The sequence below is a fragment of the Nomascus leucogenys genome, chromosome 25, assembly GCF_006542625.1.
Source record: "Nomascus leucogenys isolate Asia chromosome 25, Asia_NLE_v1, whole genome shotgun sequence".
In the NCBI taxonomy this organism is placed as follows: domain Eukaryota; kingdom Metazoa; phylum Chordata; class Mammalia; order Primates; family Hylobatidae; genus Nomascus; species Nomascus leucogenys.
Genome location: NC_044405.1, coordinates 11,482,327 through 11,502,611, shown reverse-complemented (window position 1 = coordinate 11,502,611; position 20,285 = coordinate 11,482,327). Strand labels below are relative to the sequence as shown.

Below are 20,285 nucleotides of genomic sequence, written 5' to 3'. Positions count from 1 at the left end.
TTCATGCACAATTTTAAACATTGTTCCTGATTGGTCTGTCTAGTCAATAATAGATTTATCAAATCTAATTGATAATAGAGTTCTTTTTTTTTTTTTTTTGAGAAGGAGTCGTGTTCTGTTGCGCAGGCTGGAGTGCAGTGGCGTGATCTTGGCTCACTGCAAGCTCTGCCTCCTGGGTTCACGCCATTCTCCTGCCTCAGCCTCCCGAGTAGGTGGGACTACAGGTGCCCACCACCACGCCTGGCTATTTTTTGTATTTTTAGTAGAGATGGGCTTTCACCGTATTAGCCAGGATGGTCTCAATCTCCTGACCTCGCGATCCGCCTGCCTCAGCCTCCCAAAGTGCTGGGATTACAGGCGTGAGCCACTGTGCCCGGCCGATAATAGATTTCTTGTATTGATTAGAGAGACTAATCAGCAACAATGTTTTAAAATTCTCACATAGATCTCTGAATTGGAAAGCAGTCTTGAATTATGCTTGCAGGGAGAGAGGGGAAGGAAGGAGGAGGAATGGTATAATTAGACTTCATAAGGCTAGATTTTGTTTCTACTTAAATAACGGTATCACAATGGGACATACTATCCATGCAGAAAGTGAGTGGGCATCTGGTCTATTATCTGTGGTCTTTCAGGAATGGCAGCTCTTTAGTTCAAAAAACAACAAAGTGCAGCGCTATTTATTTAATGGAAATAGAAAAGCAGTACCTGTGTATTAGTGGCTCAGATTTTTTGTTCTTTGTTTTCAGCTGTCTGCTGTATGCCTCTCCAGCAGGGTCCTACAGAATCTCAAATCTACCATGATCAAAGCTGAACCCATTAGCTCCATTTCTTAATTCCTCCTGTATCCTCTGTTACCATTAGTAACTATCCTCCAACTCAAAGCATCAGATTCCTCCTCTTACTCTCTTCATCCCCAGTCACCAGTTCTGTGCTGTTATTTTATCCAAGTTCTCAGTAGGCTTCACAAGCACTGCCTTCACATCCCACTGTCACTCCTCCACCTGTCTGTCCTCCATGCTTCTGCTAGCTCCTATTTGTTGCAATACAACTAATCTTGCCACTCCTCTGCTTCAAGCTTTTCTACTAGGCTCTGCATCGCTAGTAGATGATGGTCCAGACTCCTCAGCCTGTGAAACAAAGCCCTTCATAAAAGAGCAGAGCTACAGCTATTCAGCTCCCTTCCTGCAGTCCACCCCCTCCTCCACCATACTGAGAATTGGCAATTCCTGCAGCACTCTTTGTATGAGTCCATTTTCACACTGCTATAAAGAAATAACGAAGACTGGGTAATTTATAAAGGAAAGAGGTTTAACTGACTCACAGTTCTGCATGGCTGAGGAGGCCTCAGGAAACTTAAAATCATGGCAGAAGGGGAAGCAAACACATCTTCTTCACAAGGCGGCAGGAAAGAGAAGAGCGAGGAGCAGAGTGGGAAGAGCCCCTTATAAAACCATCAGATCTCCTGACAACTCCCTCACCGTCACAAGAACAGCGTGGGGAAACCACTTCCATGATCCAGTTCCGTCCCACCAGGTCTCTCTCTAGACATATGGGGATTATGAGGATTACAATTCAAGATGAGATTTGAGTGGGGACACAGCCAAACCATATCACTCTTCATCTGTTACGGGTGCCATTCCCTGTTGCTACAGTGTCCTTTTTGCTACCTTGTTTGTAGATTTCTATTCATTCATCATGTCCCAGTTTACCTGTTACCTCTTCAACAGACTATTCTTTAGTCTGTCCCTCCCAAACTCCACCAATGAACATTCCTCGTTCAGCCCATTATTGTTAATATGCACTTCACTGAAAACACTGTTTTATGCTTGTTTACATCCCATCTCTGCAGGGCCCTGAGCCTATGGTCAGCAGTTGGGAACTTACTAGGCATAGCGCCCAGTAAAGGATAGCTCTTAATATATATATATTTTTTCTAAAATAATAAACTCCAAGAAAAACATTACCTATGAAAAACAAATGATATTTGTATACCATTTTCAAAACCTAATAGCAATAATAAGAAAAAAATGTCATAAGTATGCATTTAAGCTGTAGTTAAAAACAGTAAATAGGCACAGTATTTAACTCTTATCATGTGCTGTTCCGAGTGTGTTATTTACATCATTGGCTGTTCACACCATCTGAGGTGTAACCACCTGAGGTGGTTAAAGTTTCCATCCCATGTTAAAGATGAGGAAACCAAGTCACAGCAGGCTAAGTGACGTGTTCATAGTCACATCGGAGCTGGCAGGTGGCAGCTCTGAGAATGAAACCCACGTGGCTGAGCTCTGGAAAGTCACCATTAATCACCACACTAGACCTTCTCTCTAGGATCTACATAACTAGAACATACAATTAATTACACTATATTTAAGTGTAGTCGTTCCTTGAGAAAGGAAAAGAATTCACAAATTTCATAGCCTCATCCCTTGTGCATTTGTGGCATTGTGCTAGGAGTGTCTATCTGATATTTGACCCTACAGATTTCTCGGATGCCAACCAACCACAGATGCTTTTAAAAAAAGATACTTAATACTTACCAGCGCAAGAAAGTGGGCTTGTTGGAAGAGGAAAAATGTTAGCTCACTCATGGAAAATCAACTAAAAGTCTTACTTCTCCAGAACATGCTTTTCCTAAATGTTCTGGCTAACCCAAGAAGCTACATCATCTTTACCTTTACGATATAATTTAAAGTACTTTTCTACTTACTTCAAGCCCTCAGAGCACAGAGGCAAGGGAGGCCTTGGGCTGTAAACCCTGTAGCCTGAGCCACATGGCTTCTTCTCCTGGACAGATACCTGGCATATTCTGCCACTGAGGATCAGCGGTGCAGATATGTCTGTTTTCTCCTAGGAATGGGGCTCCACTTACGAATCTGGGGCAGGACAAGGTATTGCTGCATTTTGGGGAGTGTGCTGGAAGGAGGAGCAGAGTTTGTTGTTTTTGCTTCCTGATACGGACTGGCTGTGTCTCCATTCAAATACCAACTTGAATTGTATCTCCCAGAATTCCCACATGTTGTGGGAGGGACCCAGGGGGAGGTAATTGATTCATGAGGGCTGATCTTCTCTGTGCTATTCTTGTGATAATGAATAAGTCTCACGAGATCTCATGGGTTTATCAGGGGTTTCTGCTTTTGCTTCTTCCTCATTTTTCTCTTGCCGCCACCATGTAAGAAATGCCTTTCACCTCCCGCCATGATTCTGAGGCCTCCCCTGCCATGTGGAACTGTAAGTCCGATTAAACCTCTTTTTCTCCCCAGTCTTGGGTATGTCTTTATCAGCAGTGTGAAAACGGGCTGATACACTTCCTTAACAGAACCACTTATTTTTTCACAAAAAGGGAGAAAAGCCCAGAAGCATGCAGCTTCTCCCTTCTTTCTAAGGAATAGGTCTTCACAAAGTGCCCCCAAAAGAAAAGGACCAGGCTTTTCTCTTGCTCTGTGACTTTCCTAGGGTGCTTTGTAGCCATTTTGGACACAGACCACCTATAGCTGTATATTAGTGTATGGACACAGTGGAAGGGGATGCCAGGCACATAGTTCTTGCCGCATTGACACCTTTTCAGGGCATCTTCTCTTACTACCTCTGTAGAAACTGCAGCAGCCCGGCCAACTAGCAGCCCCAGCCCACCCCTAGCTTTGCTGCTTTCGTTTTCTCCGTAACACTTGTCACCTTGTAATGTGCTAGTGTAACATCGTTGTTTTGGTTTTCTTCTATCTTTCCCTCCCTGTAGAATGTAAATGCCAGGAAGGCAGGGAATTTTGTCTGCTTTATTCTCTGCAGCATCCTCAGACTCCAGAGCAGACCCTGGAACTCAAATATTTGTTAGACAGCCAAAGGTCATATACTTCCAACTCTCCACCCAAAATATATATGGATCACCCATCCTTAGTAGCAGCTAAACCTTTGTACATGAGGAGTTTGCTCGTTCACAGTTTTCTGGCCTAGCATCTGATTAACCAAACTTTTTCACATATCAAGAATTTAAAATGACTCCAAAACTTTTTATGACCATAGGTGCTTCTCCTTAATTCTAGTTGGTTCATAAAGCTGTCAGAACAATAACCTGCTTTTGATAATATATGGCTTTTCTTGCCTCCAAGATAGCCTTTAAAAAAAGCAATTTAGCCTTTTACTATAATTATATTCCAAATTTAAGTCTTGCCAGAATATCATTTTCCCCCTTTAAACATACTTTTTATGATGCCGAGATATTTTAAAGAAAAGTTAAGACAGGAAGCATATTTAAGATGTCAGTATATGTCTCTAAAATCTAAGAACATTTTTCTACAGAGTCCAGATGATACCATCTCACCCACAAAATTAACATAATTTTTTAATACCATTGGATACCATGTCCATATTCAGATTCTCCCTGAGTTCCAGAAAGGTCCTTCACAGGTTTCGTATTTTACATCCTATCCGGCACCAGGGCCAGCATCTTACATCCTTAATTCTTAGGATTCAGAATAGCACTTTTTATATCCTGACACTGACTTGCTGAAGAAGCTGTATCAGTTTTCCTATAAACTGTCCACTCCTTGAATTTGTCTTACATCATGTCCTAGGGGTATTGTTTAGATTGTTGCTCTATTGCTAGGATATTCATGTTACCCTAAGTGTGTACTGAGATAGCAGAGTAAAGAGAGATTGTCTTTTAAAGGTTCTACCTAGGAACTGCTAGTTTACACAAAAGCTGGGCTTTAGTGCTTCTCAGATCTCTTTGCTTGTTTCAGTAATTTTTTTTTAGAAATTCACTAATTCACTAACATAAGCGGGGCAGGGTTTACAGGAGCATGTGTTGAGAGAAGTTGGTTCGACTTTAAACGGTCATTGTTACAATCCGTATTTAGGCCTTACAGGTTGCGTACAATCTCTGTCACATATTGCTGTCATTTTTACCCCCTTTCTTTTCTTTTTATAATCCTTTAAAAAAAATGCAAAGCTCACAGGATGTACAAGAGCAAGTTGTGGGCTGCAGTTTGCCAACACCTGCTCTGTGCCGCTGCTGACTTGCCATTCTTGGATCCCACTTTCTGTTCTTGTCAGCCGATTCCCTTTCAGGCACTCAGGTTTCTCTCCCTCCTGTCACCGGGCCTTTGCACATGCTCTACCCACCCTGCCTGGTGGAGAGCTGTCTTTAGCCCCTGGACTTCATTCACTTCAGACCTTCTTTGGGTCACATTTCAGTCATGCCTCACTGGACACCTGGAATCTGGTTAGTGCTCGCTCTTTTGGGTCTCCTAGCTGTATGTAATTGTTATCAGGGCAGTAATTTTACATTTATACAGGTGCTGAGGTCAGTGTCTGGCCTTTGGCCACTTGCCTTGTGAGCTACCCTTGCTTTCCAGTGTATCCCTAGCTCCTGGCCCAGTGTCCAGCCTCCCAGCTTCCATTCATGTTTTCCTAGAGACCACTCTGTGCCCAGCAGCCAGAGACATCATTGCAACTTAAATCTCATTGAGTCGTTCCAGTTGCTATAAGAAATGTAACCTTAACTGGGTAACACTATACCTGTCTGTCTCCACCACCAGATCTTATACTTCCACCCTCATCTGCTACTCCCTAAGCTCACTGGCCCTTTGTTGTTGTTTTTGCTGAACGTGCTAAGCTCTTCCTCATGCCTGGGCCTTTGCACTTGCTCATACCTCTGCCTCAACCATCCATGCACCCTCTTGGTTTTGCCGTGCCCAACTTCAGCATTTTCAGTTCACATGGCTCTTCCGTGGGGCCCTTCCCTGACCACCCTGTTTGAAATGCTACCCATCTCTGGCACACATCTATCATAGTCATTCATTAGCAATTAGCCCCATTTCCTTTCTCTATAGTACTTTTCCATAATTTTTTTTCTTGCTTATATTACACCTCCCCAACTAATAGATTGATTCCAAGAAATTGAGTGCTTTATCTTCACTTGTATAGCCTCAGTACCTGGAATAGTACTGGCACTTGGTAAAGCACAGTGAATATTGTTGATTGAATTACTAGGGGTTGACTTAGAGAGGTACTTAATGGAATGATTCCATGGATGGAGGAATGAATGCATTGCCACTTTTTTGCTCATTATCATCAATCTGTACATATGCCTTTCAACTCAAATATTTATTCACTGGCTAAAGAAAAAAAATACCTGATTACCCTTGTCTCTGCAGTTTACCCTTCCTCACTGTTAAAACTCAGGACCTGTGTAGAATTTCATTATATTTTATTCACTTCTTATTCCACTTGTGCATTATGTGGATATTCCTGCCTCATCCCCACAGCCACCTATCACTTCCTGCCAACTCAGATGCCTCTGGCTCACAACAATCACTTCTCTGTTGAATTTCTGAAGCATTTAATCTGCAGTATGTCTGTTACTCATACAGCAGTTAGTGTGGATTGTCTCACCCAGAATAAGTATTCATTAAATGTGTAAGAATGATGATATAGCCTAATTTCAGATCAAGATTGTGATTTATAGCTCATTCTGAATCAGCTGAATCATGACTTTATTTATTTATTCATTTATTTATTTTTTTTTGAGACAGAGTCTCACTCTATCACCCAGGCTGGAGTGCAATGACGTGATCTCGGCTCATTGCAGCTTCTGCCTCCTGAGTTCAAGTGATTCTCATGCCTCAGCCTCCCGAGTAGCTGGGATTACAGGCATGCACCCCCACACCCAGCTAATTTTTTGTATTTTTATTAGAGACAGAATTTCACTATGTTGGCCAGGCTGGTCTCGAACTCCTGGCCCCAAGTGATCCGCCTGCCTTGGCCCCGCAACGTGCTGGGATTACAGGCGTGAGCCACCTCCTCAGGCCTGAGTCATGAATTTTTGGTAGTCCAGTCATGTGGTTATCTTCCTAAAGCTGGAGGCCTTAAACTCAGGGCCCCAGGTGGGCTTATGAACCCTTTGCCAAGAAATGCTTTTAGCTGCAAGTAACAGGAAACCCTTTTCAACCTTTTTACTGATTTATTTAGAGAGAAGTACACATAACAGGTAATACACGTATGCAAAGTTTTAAGACCACATGACCAGATAGCCAGCATCCGGACCAGAACACAGAGCCTTGCTGGCCCCTAGAATCCTCTCTCCTGACCCCTGCCAGTTACTGGCCTTTCCCCTGAGTTGTATTTGCCTGCAGTTTGCTTGTTTTCATATTTAATTCAAATAGAATTAGGTGATGTGTCCTCTTGTGTTTCGCTTCCAACAGTGCCTTTATGCGGGAGAAGTACTGGCTTTTTCTTACTTTGCCCTCCCTCCCCGGAAACATTTTCCTAATTTAATATCAGTAATTTCAAAAACTGCCTTCCTTTCGGACAAACTGACTTATCCAGCCATTGTACCTTCCAGTTTAGACTGGCAGTTTGGAGAGCGGAGGCAAAGAGAAGGAGAACCATCTGTTTGTCTTCTTGGAAAAACTGCTGTATTTTCTCTCTCTTCCTGACTCTGGGAGCCTCTAGATTGTTTTTCCCATTTTCATATCCACAGAGGAAGAGTCTGAACCTCTTCCTGTTGCGCCTTCCCCTGGTTGGTTGCATTTCGGGAACCGACATTGGTTGTCTTCCCTCTTCCCTGATCAGTGCAGTAGGTTAGATCTCATGATTGTCCACATTCACGTAACCATGAGAATCAGAGCTCTCTCTCATTTCCTCCCTGTTTATCTACAGCAAGAAGAAAAACGTCCGACTTTATTGTTTTAGAGCAGTTTTAGGTTCACAGCAAAATTAGGCAGAAGGTACTGAGATTCTCCCATATACTCCCTGTTCATACACTTGCACAGCCTCTCCCATTATCAGCGTCCTCTTTAGAGCGATTTGTTACAATCAGTGAACCTACATTGACACCATCCTTATCACCCAAAGTCCATAGTTTACGTTAGCATTGTCTCAGCATTGTTTATTCTGTGAGTTTGGAAAACTATAATGACACGCACCCACCATTGTAGTGTCACACTGAGTACTTTTACTACCCCCCAAATCCACTGTGTTCCTCCTGTTCGACTCTGTCTTCCCTTTAACCTTTCCAAGCCACTGATCTGTTACTGTCTATAATTTTGCCATTTCTAGAATGTCATATGGCTTTCTTAGAAAATACAAATGGTGACTTTTTTTGGCATGACTTTAATAAACAAATGAAAATTGGTGTGTGAATCAAAATCTTTTACTCTCTAAAGGGACTATCAGGCGGCACCTGCACGTGGAATTATATCAAGGTCAGCTTTTATTTAGAAACAGAAGGAGAATCACCTTTGTGATGTCATTTCTCCTTCACCCAAGTAAAATCTCGCATGCTGACACATAAAATTTTATCATCAGTGATTTATTTCCTCGTAGGAATGTCCCTTTGACCTTATTAAATTCAGATACTTTGGGGATGGTCAGCATTTTCAGATGGTTCCCTCGTTCTGTCAAAGTGTTTCTTATTGGTGTTTAAAAGCTGTAAAAGCCACCCACTATAAATTGATAGCCATTAAAATCTGCGAATGTGGTATGAATATTTCACTATGTTCCCAAGCGTTTATTTTATTATGAGTTGTTATTTGATTGTTTGTAAGGAAATTGTTTTATGATGCTCAGCTTTATATTTCCATAAACTGTTCCTCCCTTGCAACTTCTTAAACTGTGATCAGCTTTTCAAAACAAGTCCACAGGACAACAGTCTGTCTGGCATTTGAAGAAGTGGTGGAAAAGTCATTTTTTTCTTTCAGTGTTTCTAGCTATTCATGAAAACTGCAGTTAAAAATTGTAATGTTGTTGTGTTTGGCATTCTTTGGGAAGATGCAGCATTATTCAAACAAAACCATGTGCTCTTGTTTTAAATAGTGTCCAAATGAGTAATTGAATTCATGGACATCTAAATTTAATTCCAGAAATCAAAGCTATGGTAATAAGAACTTGGACCTGAGTTCTCCTAGGCCAAGTAATTTAATTCGTTAGCCAGTTGAACTATTTATTACGTGTCTCTGTTCCTGGTTACTATGCCAGTAAATTGCTCAGGCAGATGCAGGGATGGATGATGGGCATATAATTCACTCTTTTTCACGGCTAGACATACCAGAATGCAGATCACACTAAACAGCTGCTTTTACAAACATGGTTTCTATTCAGAGCTTTAAGAGCCACATCCAAGTAATAACAAAGAACCCTGGAGGAGGAACCTGGGGATACCCAGGGTTATGTTTTCACCATCCCACCTGGACACACGGCGCTGTCCTAACCGTGGATCATACACTTGGACATCGTCATTCCAGTCATGGTTCAAGATCACATGTATACATCATGATTTAAAGAGAATACTGGTTTGATTTTTCTTCCTGACTTTCCCTGAATTTTCCACTTAAATTGGAAAACAGTGCTAGTGCTCATGATTTGATTGAATAAGAGATCTCAAACATGATAAATTAACTGACGACATGCATCAAGTCATCTTTCTTTGATTCACTAGTAATACAACAGTGAGATCCTACAGAAAAATGCAAAGGCAATTTACTGAGTAAAGCTCAGGGCAGCTGAGCAACTGTTAAGTGTAGGATTCTTTTGAAATGTTGCCCCAAGTAGTAAACTTTTGTGCAAAAATTTGGGCAGTCAAAAAAAAAAGAATTGGTTATTTCACCTCATTTATTTCTACGAGGAGATAAAGGCTTCCAACATCTGATTTTCAGTGCCAGTGTTTTCTGTTTCTCTTTTCACCTGTTTCTTCCTAGTCTCGTGGAAATGTTACAATAACTGATTAGGATTTTCTCTGTTTTGACACTTCATTTATTAACATATGAGTAAGTTGCTATTAATAAATTATTCTGCTTTATCAGTTTCCTTTTATTCTTTAGCCACATGCTTTCAACTTCTTCGGATGTCTTCACTTAATATCCTTACATCATATTTAATCAGAGTTAGAAAGGCGTTCCACTTGGGGGTCATACACATTTTTTGGGAAATTTTATAAATGCCCTTTATGCTATTCTTGTATCCTATGTAATCACAGTCAGGTGTTCCATGGGGGTCATACACATCTTTATACAACTTGTATAACACATGCTTTAAATGCTGAGGTAATCAGAGAATTCCTGCCATTGATGGATTCATCTCTTTACATATCTTTCCCTTCCACTTTCAGCAAAACTACTTATGGCAGTCCTGTTAGACTTTGAAAGCCTTTCAGGTTTGTGGAGGAGTCTTCCTTTCTATTGCCGTAGATCATGAAATCATAGTGTTCACTTGTCTCACGTGTTTAGAATCTGATTTCCTACATAATGCTGTGCTCTCACTACGAGTCCAAGGCTTCCTGTGGCTACAAACCCCAGGGTCCTATCACTTTTCCCAGTGATGTGCTTCTCCTTGTTGGCCAGAATCAGCTCTGTGGTAATAATTCCCTTCTGCTTTCTCTCTCTCTCTTTTTTTTTTTTTCTTCTGGGTACATTATAATGTCAGCATAGCAGCTTTTAATTCTATTACTATGGTACTTCTCAAATAGACCTGTGGTAGTTGCCCCGGAAAGGTTGAAACCCCCTGCCACATCTAGGTCTTTCTCCTGTATTGGTTTTATGATCTGATCAAGGACATCTATTCCTCTAGTCCCGCTAGGTGGTATACGATAGGCTTTTACTATTTGATATTTCGTGTTCTTATCTTCATTTATCTTCTTTCAAATGCTGTCAACTATGCCTGCCTTGGCAGGTACATGATTTCCACAAGGATTTCCTAATAGGCCTTTTTAATTTTGTTCTAGATGTGCCCTTCTTTTGCCATCCAAATTTGCTGATGTTTTACACACTATGATGCATCAGCATGTAAATGTTTAATACCATAAATATTTCTGATCCTCTTCCCAATTTCACTGAGTTACTCTTCACTGGTTATCTCTTGCCATTATTCTCAGCATATTGCAGTGGATCTCAGAATATTTTCCCCTGAATATTTTCCCAGCATCAGTATTACCTGGGAATTTGAAATGCACATTCTCAGGCCCCACCAAGGCCTCATGATTCAGAAACTCTGGAGCTGCATTAGAAACTGCCAGTGGTACCTGGTGATCTGTGTTCAGTATCTTTGTCTCCCTGGCTGGAATGCAGTGATGCAGTCATAGCTCACAGCAGCCTTGAACTCCTGGGCTCAAGCAATCCTCCCGCCCCATCCTTCTGAGTAGCTGGGACTACAGGTGCACACCACCATGCCTGACTTTTTTTTTTTTTTTTTTTTTTTTTTAATTTTTTGGAGACAGGGTCTCACTGTGTGGCCCAGGCTGGTCTCAAATTCCTGGCCTCTAGGTTTTTTCCCACCTCAGCCTTCCACAGTGCTGGGATTACAGGCATGAGCCACCACAGCTAGCAGGTGATCTGTGTTTCAGTAAGCCTTCCAGGTGATTCCGATGCTCACTGAAATTTGAGAAGCACTGAAATATTTGGTATTCTACAAAACATAAGCAATTAGCAACCATAGGGTGCGCAACTGAATAGTTTCAGCAGGCATCCCTGACCACAGGGCATTACAGACTGACTTAGGCTAGTTTCGTCTTCCACCTGTGTGTCCAGTTTAAGCTCTCAATTGCAGTTTTTAAACCCATCTCCACCAGCACATACTGAGTATCTGCCACCGTGCAATGCGTTGCGGCTCTTGTATGTACACTATGAGAAGGAATTCCCATAATACAGCAAAGTCAGTTTTGATACCCACCACCCCGCTTTTTATAATGGACTACATGTTTCAGAGCAGTTTTAGGTTTACAAAGAATTCAAGCAGAAAGTACAAGAAGTTCCCTCTAGCTCTCACTTCCCCACTCCCCTACTATTTCCCTAGATTAACATTTTGCCTTAGTAGGGTACATTTGAACCAATATTGATACATTATTATTAACCAGTGTTCCTGTTTTAACATGAGAGGCGACTTTTTGTGTAGTATAGTCTGTTGGTTTTGACAAATGCATAATGCTGTGTATCTGTTATTACTTATGACAGTATCGTGCAGAGTAGTTTCTAAAAATCCTCTGTACTCTACCTATTCATCCCTTCCCCGCTCCCACTGAACCCCTGGCAACCACTGATCGTTTTAGTCTGCGTAATTTTGCCTTTTCCAGAATGTCCTGTGGTTAGACTCATGGCATCCCCTTTCAGCAACTGCAGAAACTAAGAACCGTCCCCAAGGATAAAAATTTTTGCAGACCCACTGAGCTGGGATTTATACTTAGACTTGCTGACTTTAAGTTTTGGGTGTGTTTCTTCTCAAATTGCCAAAATTCCATATGGACGATTTTCTTTTCCTTCCCTGAAATGTGTCTAATTGACTTTTTCTGTTATTTGTGTTTGCCCTCACAGTGAAGACAAAGTAGTAGAAGTAGCAGAGGAGGAAGAAGTGGCTGAGGTGGAAGAAGAAGCCGATGATGATGAGGACGATGAGGATGGTGATGAGGTAGAGGAAGAGGCTGAGGAACCCTACGAAGAAGCCACAGAGAGAACCACCAGCATCGCCACCACCACCACCACCACCACAGAGTCTGTGGAAGAGGTGGTTCGAGGTAATCCACCTTTTGCCTGGATTCCCCCCACCCCCAAGGAAAAGAAAGCGTAACACCAGAGTTTGAAATATCCACCCTAGCACCACTGCCATCCCCAGTCAAAAACACATTTCTTTTTCAAAAGCCTTATGCTTGTGAAATTTTTTTTGGCTTAACAAGCAAACAATTTCAAATAATGTGAAATCTTTATTATACAGTTTGTTTTGTACCTTGTATATGCTACTTGGCAAATCCCAAGTTATTCTACAAGACTCCACCCAACCAGGTAGTCATCTAATTTGACAAACATTGAGTTAGGTGACTCCTTGGTATTCCTTTGGCAGTGAGTGTTTGTTATGTAATTGTCTGTTACCACCTAGACGATGAGCTCCTTGAGGGTAAGGACTTGATTTTATTCAGTATTGCACAGAGTGCCTGGCTTGTAGTTTTGATAAATCTTAGTTGAGTGAGTAGTTGTGATTAGATTTCATTAAAGAAGGAGATTTGGGCCAGACACAGCGCCTCACACCTGTAATCCCAGCACTCTGGGAGGCCGAGGCAGGCGGATCACCTGAGGCCAGGAGTTCGAGACCAGTCTGGCGAACATGGTGAAAACCCATCTCTACTAAAAATACAAAAATTAGCCGGGCGTGGTAGCACGCACCTGTAATCCCAGCTACTTGGGAGGCTGAGACAGGAGAATCGCTTGAACCCAGGAGGCGGAGGTTGCAGTGAGCTGAGATCACACCATTGCACTCCAGCCTGGGTGACAGAGCAAGATTGTCTCAAAAAAAAAAGAAAAAAAAAGAGAGATTTGGTGAGTATCGCATTATTTTATGCTATGAATTTTAACTGAGGTGATTTATGTTGAGTTTACATTGTTTTATTGGGGAGTATGGCAGTGCTTTCTTCAAGAAGTAAATATAGTATTAATGTCTTAGACTTTCTCTATTGAATTAATGTTTGTGTTGCAAATATTGTGAACTAAAAGAACTAAAGGTTGTACTTGTCTCCATGAAATAAAAACAAACATTCAGTTGATATTAAATGACCAAATGTTACAGAAACGAGTAAACTGTTGGATTGAGTTCCTTAAAGAGTATGCATTTGTTCCTTAAAGAGTTTTGCATTTTGTATCTGCCATCTGCTTGGCAGGTAGTAAAAGATGTTTCTAGAGCTAGATTGAATGAATATGTACTTGCTGAATTTTAATGTACTGCAAATACTTACAAAGGTCAGCCACAAATGTTACAACATTTACAAAAAGTGGCTTTCTCTCTCTTTACTAAAGTTTAATGATTTCAGATTTATTGTTCTATTAGAGTTTAACATGGGCTATTTTGTCTGCCTGAACTATATTCATAGTTGTCACTATAGTATTTTCTTCCCTTTGTTGCATTTTTACCTTATTAAGGTGTAATTTACATATAAGATTCATTTGTTTTTAAGTATATAATTCAGTGACTTTAAGAAATTTGCCAAGCTGTGCAACTGTCACCATAATCTAATCTTAGAACATTTTCATCACTCCAGTAAGATCACACATACTCACTCCCAGTTAAACCCTCCGCTCACCTCTAGGCCCAAGCAACAACTAATCTACTTTCTTTCTCTATAGATTTGCCCTTTTTTGGACTGTTATTATAAGTGGGATCATATAATACATGGTCTTTTGTGTCCGACTTCTTTCACTTAACACAGTATTTTTGAGGTTCTACATTTCTTTAACTTGAGCTCTTAAAATTGAGATTATTCTGAATTAAACACTCAGAGTTAGCTTAAAATTTATTGAAAGTTTTACATGTTCTTTAAAAAAAAAGAACAGAGTGCAAGATGGATTAACTTTATCATCCCTACTTAATGATAGTTTCTTACTCATTTTAGCACATAAGTAAATGTGCTAGTAAATGCGCATTTTGTTTAAACCACCGTTTTTCAAATATCCTTTCTCAGGATGTTTTTCATACACCTGTTAGGGCCAACTATGGCAGATCTGGTCAAATGAACTTGTTAGCCTGATGCCTGTAGCAGGGAAGGACAGCTTTTCAGGGCTTCTCTTCTCGAAACCGAAATGAAGTGTGAATACAAATTACAGCAGCTAGCAGCCTGCAAGGGGACTGAAGTCCTTGTGATCTCCACCAAGCTGGCTGTTTATATAACAGTTAGCGTCCATTTACTGAACATTAGGTTTTGAGCACCTGCTTGGTACAAGCCATTTTGCTAGGCTATGTGGAATGGATGATGAGCACATACAGGCCGGCTGACCCTAGTGGATGTTAAAATCTCTTAGGAAACAGAAGTCAAAGAAGTACAAAGCCATCTGTGTTGTAAGAAATATGAACACAGAACCTACTTCTGAGAGTAAGAGGGGACTTCTGGATTGATCAGAGAAGGTTCCATGGAGAGCATGACATTTGAACTAGAGCCAAAAGTGTGGGTGGGTGGTGTGTCTACCAATGGATTTTGCTGTAGAGTCATCAGGACTAGCAAAACAAGTATGGTGCCATGGAAAGGCATATTTGGGAGACACGATTGGTCCAATTTAAGCTAGAGCAGATGTCTTTTAGGTTGGGACCAAAATACAGAGACCTTCAGTGCCAGGCTGGCAAGGATGGGCATTAACTGCAGGTGATTAATTAACAAATATTAATTCAGAAGCTACTGTGCGCTGCAGGTTTTTCCAGTAGACAATAAAGAGATTTCGTTTTGATGTTAGTACTGTTGAGGTAACAGGTGAACAAGGAGTGACATCAATTATGCAGTACAATGAGAGGATGCCACATAAACTTAGGCCCGTATTCTAGAACAAGACAATTCGCTTGAGATAAAGTGGTCTCATTATTGTCTGCGTTAGTCCAGCTCTTTTTGTTTGAGTTTTACAGGTAGCATTATTTGATATTAAGACGGAACATAGAGGGATATAGATGTTGTATTATTTCCTGTAGAAAGACAAAGGCAGTTAAAAGAATTTCATAAACAAAACACTCCAGGCTAAAGGCAAAAAAGAAATGAACCTTAAAAAATAACAAGTTAAAAATGTTGTTGGCAAGAAGAGCAACAAAAGCAGCCTTCTAAAAGCAAGATACCTGGTCATTGAGCGGTACCAACTGTTAATGCCCCAGAAATAGAGGAATCTTTAATGCAAGTCCATTAATTCCACCTGAAACTCCTGAACAAAAGCTCTAATTGAGGCAAGTCTTCCTGGGAAAGGGGACCTAACAGAAACATGTTATGGTCAGTTGTGCCCATGTGAGATAGTTTTTTGTACTTGTAGCTAATTCCAATAAAGAAGTAGATGTTTTAGAGTGTAACATTAAAGGGGTCGGCTGCAAAGAGTCCTTTTCCTCCTCCTCATTGTTACAAAAGGTGACTTGTGGTTCTTCCCTAATTGAGAGCAATGGCAACGCCATAGGTGATTACTCATTTTGTAAAACTCTAATTATAAGTAGCTTGCTTCTGTGTTCAACATAAAAATTCGAAGTGACTTGCAAAGAAGAGATACTGCAGGGAGGCTTACAATCTTGTTTTCAATGTTAGTGTTTCAGTACCCAGAAGAAAATGTGATTTACAGCCATCCTTTCTAAGAAAACTGTTTTATCATTACCAACATATTGCTACTGATACCAGTCCTTGATGTGCTTCATAAAAAACTCAATAACTTCATAACCCATTAAAATTGGAAAGAAATGGAGGGAAGAAAAATAAGACATTTTTAGCATAGTCATAATCTTCTCTGCCATATTGTGTTAGAATCGATGATACCCAAATGAGAAGATGTCTGTTCTCTGTTACTGATTCCAGTAGAATAAAAGTATTGTTTAAAAGTAAGCACATCCACTGCACTCCAGCCTGGGCAACAGAGTGGGACCCTGTCTCAAAAAAATAAAAATAAAATAAAAGTGAGCACATGATTGCAAGATCTATCTGGTTTTAGGGGTTTATTGTCATCTTTGGTTGTTAAAAAAACTTGGATATTATTGGTTATTGGTCTAGTGGAATAAGCCATTACGATTTGAGTAAAACAGTGGTGTATTTAGACACTTGCTCCTAATTTTCTGTTTTTCGAGAAGGGATTGTACTTCAGGAACCAGAGATATCAGTGTAGTTTTGACTGAGCCATAAATTCTAAACTCTGATTGAACATAGGTATTGTAATAAATGGCATAATCTTTTATTTAATCTAGCCAATTGTGCCTGTCCAGATGAACTGGCCATTTCTTCCTTATGTTCATTTATTCAGCAACTATTCATTGTACCCCTGTTGATGGCTAGGCTCTTTGCCACTGTGGAAGGCATCATGAGGGCAGAGCAGATAGCATTTTACCTCCTGGGAGACTGGCAGATTTTGGAAGCCTTTGTTGCAGATATAGATTTTCACGGTCACCACTCTTGCCCTTTAATTTAATTTAATTTAATTTAATTTTTTTTTTTTTTTTTTTTTTTTTTGACACGGGATTTTGCTATGTTTCCTAGGCTGGATTCAAACCCCTGAGTTCAAACCTCAGCCTCCCGAGTATCCAGGACAACAGGCCTCTTGCGCTTTAAAGCAGTGATTCTCTCTGTCTTTAAACCTTGTAACTATGCTGTGTAGTGAAAATTTTACTTCCCCATTTGAAGCCAAGATCTCTAAGGCCAAGAAATTTTTTTTTTTTTTTTTTTTTTGAGATAGAGTCTCGCTCTGTCACCCGGGCTGGAGTGTAGTGGTGTGATCTCAGCTCACTGCAAGCTCTGCCTTCTGGGTTCACGCCATTCTCCCGCCTCAGCCTCCCAAGTAGCTGGGACTACAGGTTCCTGCCACGATGCCTGGCTAATTTTTTTGTATTTTTGTATTTTTAGTAGAGTCGGGGTTTCACCATGTTAGCCAGGATGGTCTTGATCTGCTGACCTCGTGATCTGCCCACCTTGGCCTCCCCAAAGTGCTGGGATTACAGGCCACCATTCCTGGCCGAAAAAAAATTTTTTTTAATTGGCCTGTGCTGGCCACAGTGGCTCACGCCTATAATCGCAGCACCTTGGGAGGCCGAGGCAGGCGGATAACAAGGTCAGGAGATTGAGGCCATCCTGGCTAACACAGTGAAACCCTATCTATACTAAAAATACAAAAATTAGCCAGGTGTGGTGGCACGCGCCTGTAATCCTAGCTACACAGGAGGCTGAGGCAGGAGAATCGCTTGAACCTAGGAGGCGGAGGTTGTAGTGAGCTGAGATTGTGCCACTGCACTCCAGCCTGGGCAACAGAGTGAGACTTCGTCTCAAAAAAAGAAAAAAATAAAATAAATTGTCCTGGGTCACATAACTGGTTAAGTGATGAAATCAGAATTTGGACCTGGATAGGCCAGGATATTTCTGCTACACTCATGTCAAAATTACACTTTTTATTTTCTTAATAAATACACACAAATTCATTTCAACCTGTGTTCCCTTGTAAATGCATATACCTTTGATATAGTCATATATTCATCTATTATTTTACACTGTGCATTTCTGAATTTTTAGAATTTTTACTTCAAAGGAAATGATCAGGCTGGTGCTGTAGCTCATGCCTGTAATCCCAGCACTTTGGGAGGCTGAGGTGGGCAGATCACCTGAGGTCAGGAGTTAGAGACCAGCCTGGCCAACATGGTGAAACCCCGTCTTCACTAAAAATACAAAAAAATTAGCTAGGCATGGTGGCGCGTGCCCATAATCCCAGCTACTCAGGTGGCTGAGGCAGGGGAATCGCTTGGACCTGGGATGTGGAGGTTGCAATGAGCTCAGATCGCGCCACTGCACTCCAGCCTGGCGACAAGAGTGAGACTCTGTCTCAAAAAAAAAAAAAAAAAAAGAAAAAGAAAAAGAAAAATGATCGGGGGTCCACAAATAAGAGTAATGATCAACGGTCAGCAAATTGGGGCCAAAAATAGCCTGTTTCCTGTTTTCTACACAAAAGTTTTATTAGGACACAGCCAATCCCATTTGTTTACAAATTGTCTGTGGATGTTTTCATGTTTTGGAAGTAGAGTTGCGGATTGTAAAAGAGATTATGTTGCCTGCAAAACTGAAAACATTTACTATCTGGCCTTTTCAGTAAACATTTGCTAACCCCTGATTCTCACTATAAGATGGTGACTGTGAAGTTCTTTGTATTTCACATACTGCCATATCAAGTTAATTTCTTTTGAAGTAGGTTTTTTTTTTTGTTTTTGGTTAGAGACAGACGAGTATAGTGTTTGAGAGAATTTTTATGACCTTGGGCCAGTTAAGTAACGTGTTTTTTATGTGTGTAGTGTAGATGGTAATGTTATCTTGCATGTTTCTTGTGAGAATGACTTTAGGTAACCTATGCTAAACACTTACCATCATGCCCAGTAAGTGTTCAGTTTCATTTACAGCTCAAGCTGTCCAGATTCAAATCTTTGCTCTACAAGCTACTGTGTAAAGTTGTATAAATCAAATAACTTTGAATCCTCATTGCTTCTCTTTGTAAAATAGGGATTAATAAGACCTATCTGATATTTAACTATTTTGTGAGGATGAAATTAATTTATAGGAAACACTTTGCATCATTCCTGGTATACAGTAACTGCTCAATTAACCTTAGTTGCTCTCTTAGTTATGGTTATAATCATCATTCCAATCCTCCATTGCATTTGAAACATTAGCAAACTGATGTTTACTACTAATCAGGAATGTTAAAGGTAAACCAACAGGTTGACTTTTAATTATAAAAGGCATAAATGTGATCTATCTATATCTATTGGTATAATAAAGCTGATATTTATAGAGAATATTATGTTATGATTAAAATAAATAATTTCTTGCTTAAAATGGTTTTTTTTGTGAATATATACTGTATATTGAAATATCTGCAGTTAAATTTTAAATCCAGCTGAAAATTGAATAAGATAGTATTAGATGCCACTGCATTTCAAGATAGAGTTGTATTTCTTGCAGGTATTTTAAACCTTGTGGGAGTTCTTCTGTTAAGTGGACAGATAGAGACCCTGATACAGATGGCTCTTTAACCGTCTCATGTGATGATAAAAGCCAAAAGGTTTGCTCTGAATATTGCTCGTATTGGGCTAAGTGATTGACCCTGGCAGAATTAAATTATTTTTCTTCTCCTTCTGGTGACCATTAATCTGGGAGAAGTACCATCTGATTTACTGCTGTACATTTCACCAATATCCACAAGGCATTTGTAGGTACCACACATGGCATTGGTTGATGGGGGCACAGAGATAGGAACAAAGTGGCTTGCTCAAGTTGCCTCTAGCCATATCTGCATAGTGCTTTAGAGGGATGAGTCTCTCAGGCCTGCCTAGGAAGGAATTTTGGCAGCATGGAGAAGAGAAAGCGCTCAGCCTGGAACAAAAGTTTTTCACCTACTACATTGTGGAGAAGTTGGCATATCAGTAATTACAAAGGAAGAATAGGGATTTACTGGGTGATAGAGCACCAAATAGAATGAATGCAATACATACTTGAAGTAAATCAGAGTAGCTTCTATTGATCTCAAGGGGAGAAGAAACAAAGCTTAGCTTAATTCTCATGCCTCTGTTGTTACCTGTTTGTAATGGACATGACACTTACAAGGTATCCTATAATTCACTAATGGGATTTTCACTTATGATTAATATTTAACTCTCCACAAAGTTTGGGATAAACTGTGAGCTTGACTTGCTGTGAACCCGAACATGAACTCACATACTTCAGTTGGAGGCCTCAGTAGCAGCATGCTGTACAGAAATGAAACTAAAGCTCCAGGGAGTATTTGGGAACAGGGCAAAAGGGTAATGGCTCCTCCTTATAGAGGAAGCCTCAGGCC

The 20,285-nt window shown here is 40.5% G+C and overlaps 1 protein-coding gene across 3 annotated transcripts in view; it reads left to right on the top strand.

The window, feature by feature from the left end:
* Positions 1 to 20,285, top strand: part of APP (amyloid beta precursor protein) — a 287,620-nt gene that overhangs the window by 139,056 nt on the left and 128,279 nt on the right. For all 3 annotated transcript variants that reach the window (XM_030806169.1, XM_030806168.1, XM_030806167.1), the window contains exon 6: positions 12,300 to 12,499. In XM_030806169.1, coding sequence (XP_030662029.1) covers positions 12,300 to 12,499 — 200 coding nt within the window. The remainder of the gene's footprint in view (positions 1 to 12,299; positions 12,500 to 20,285) is intronic.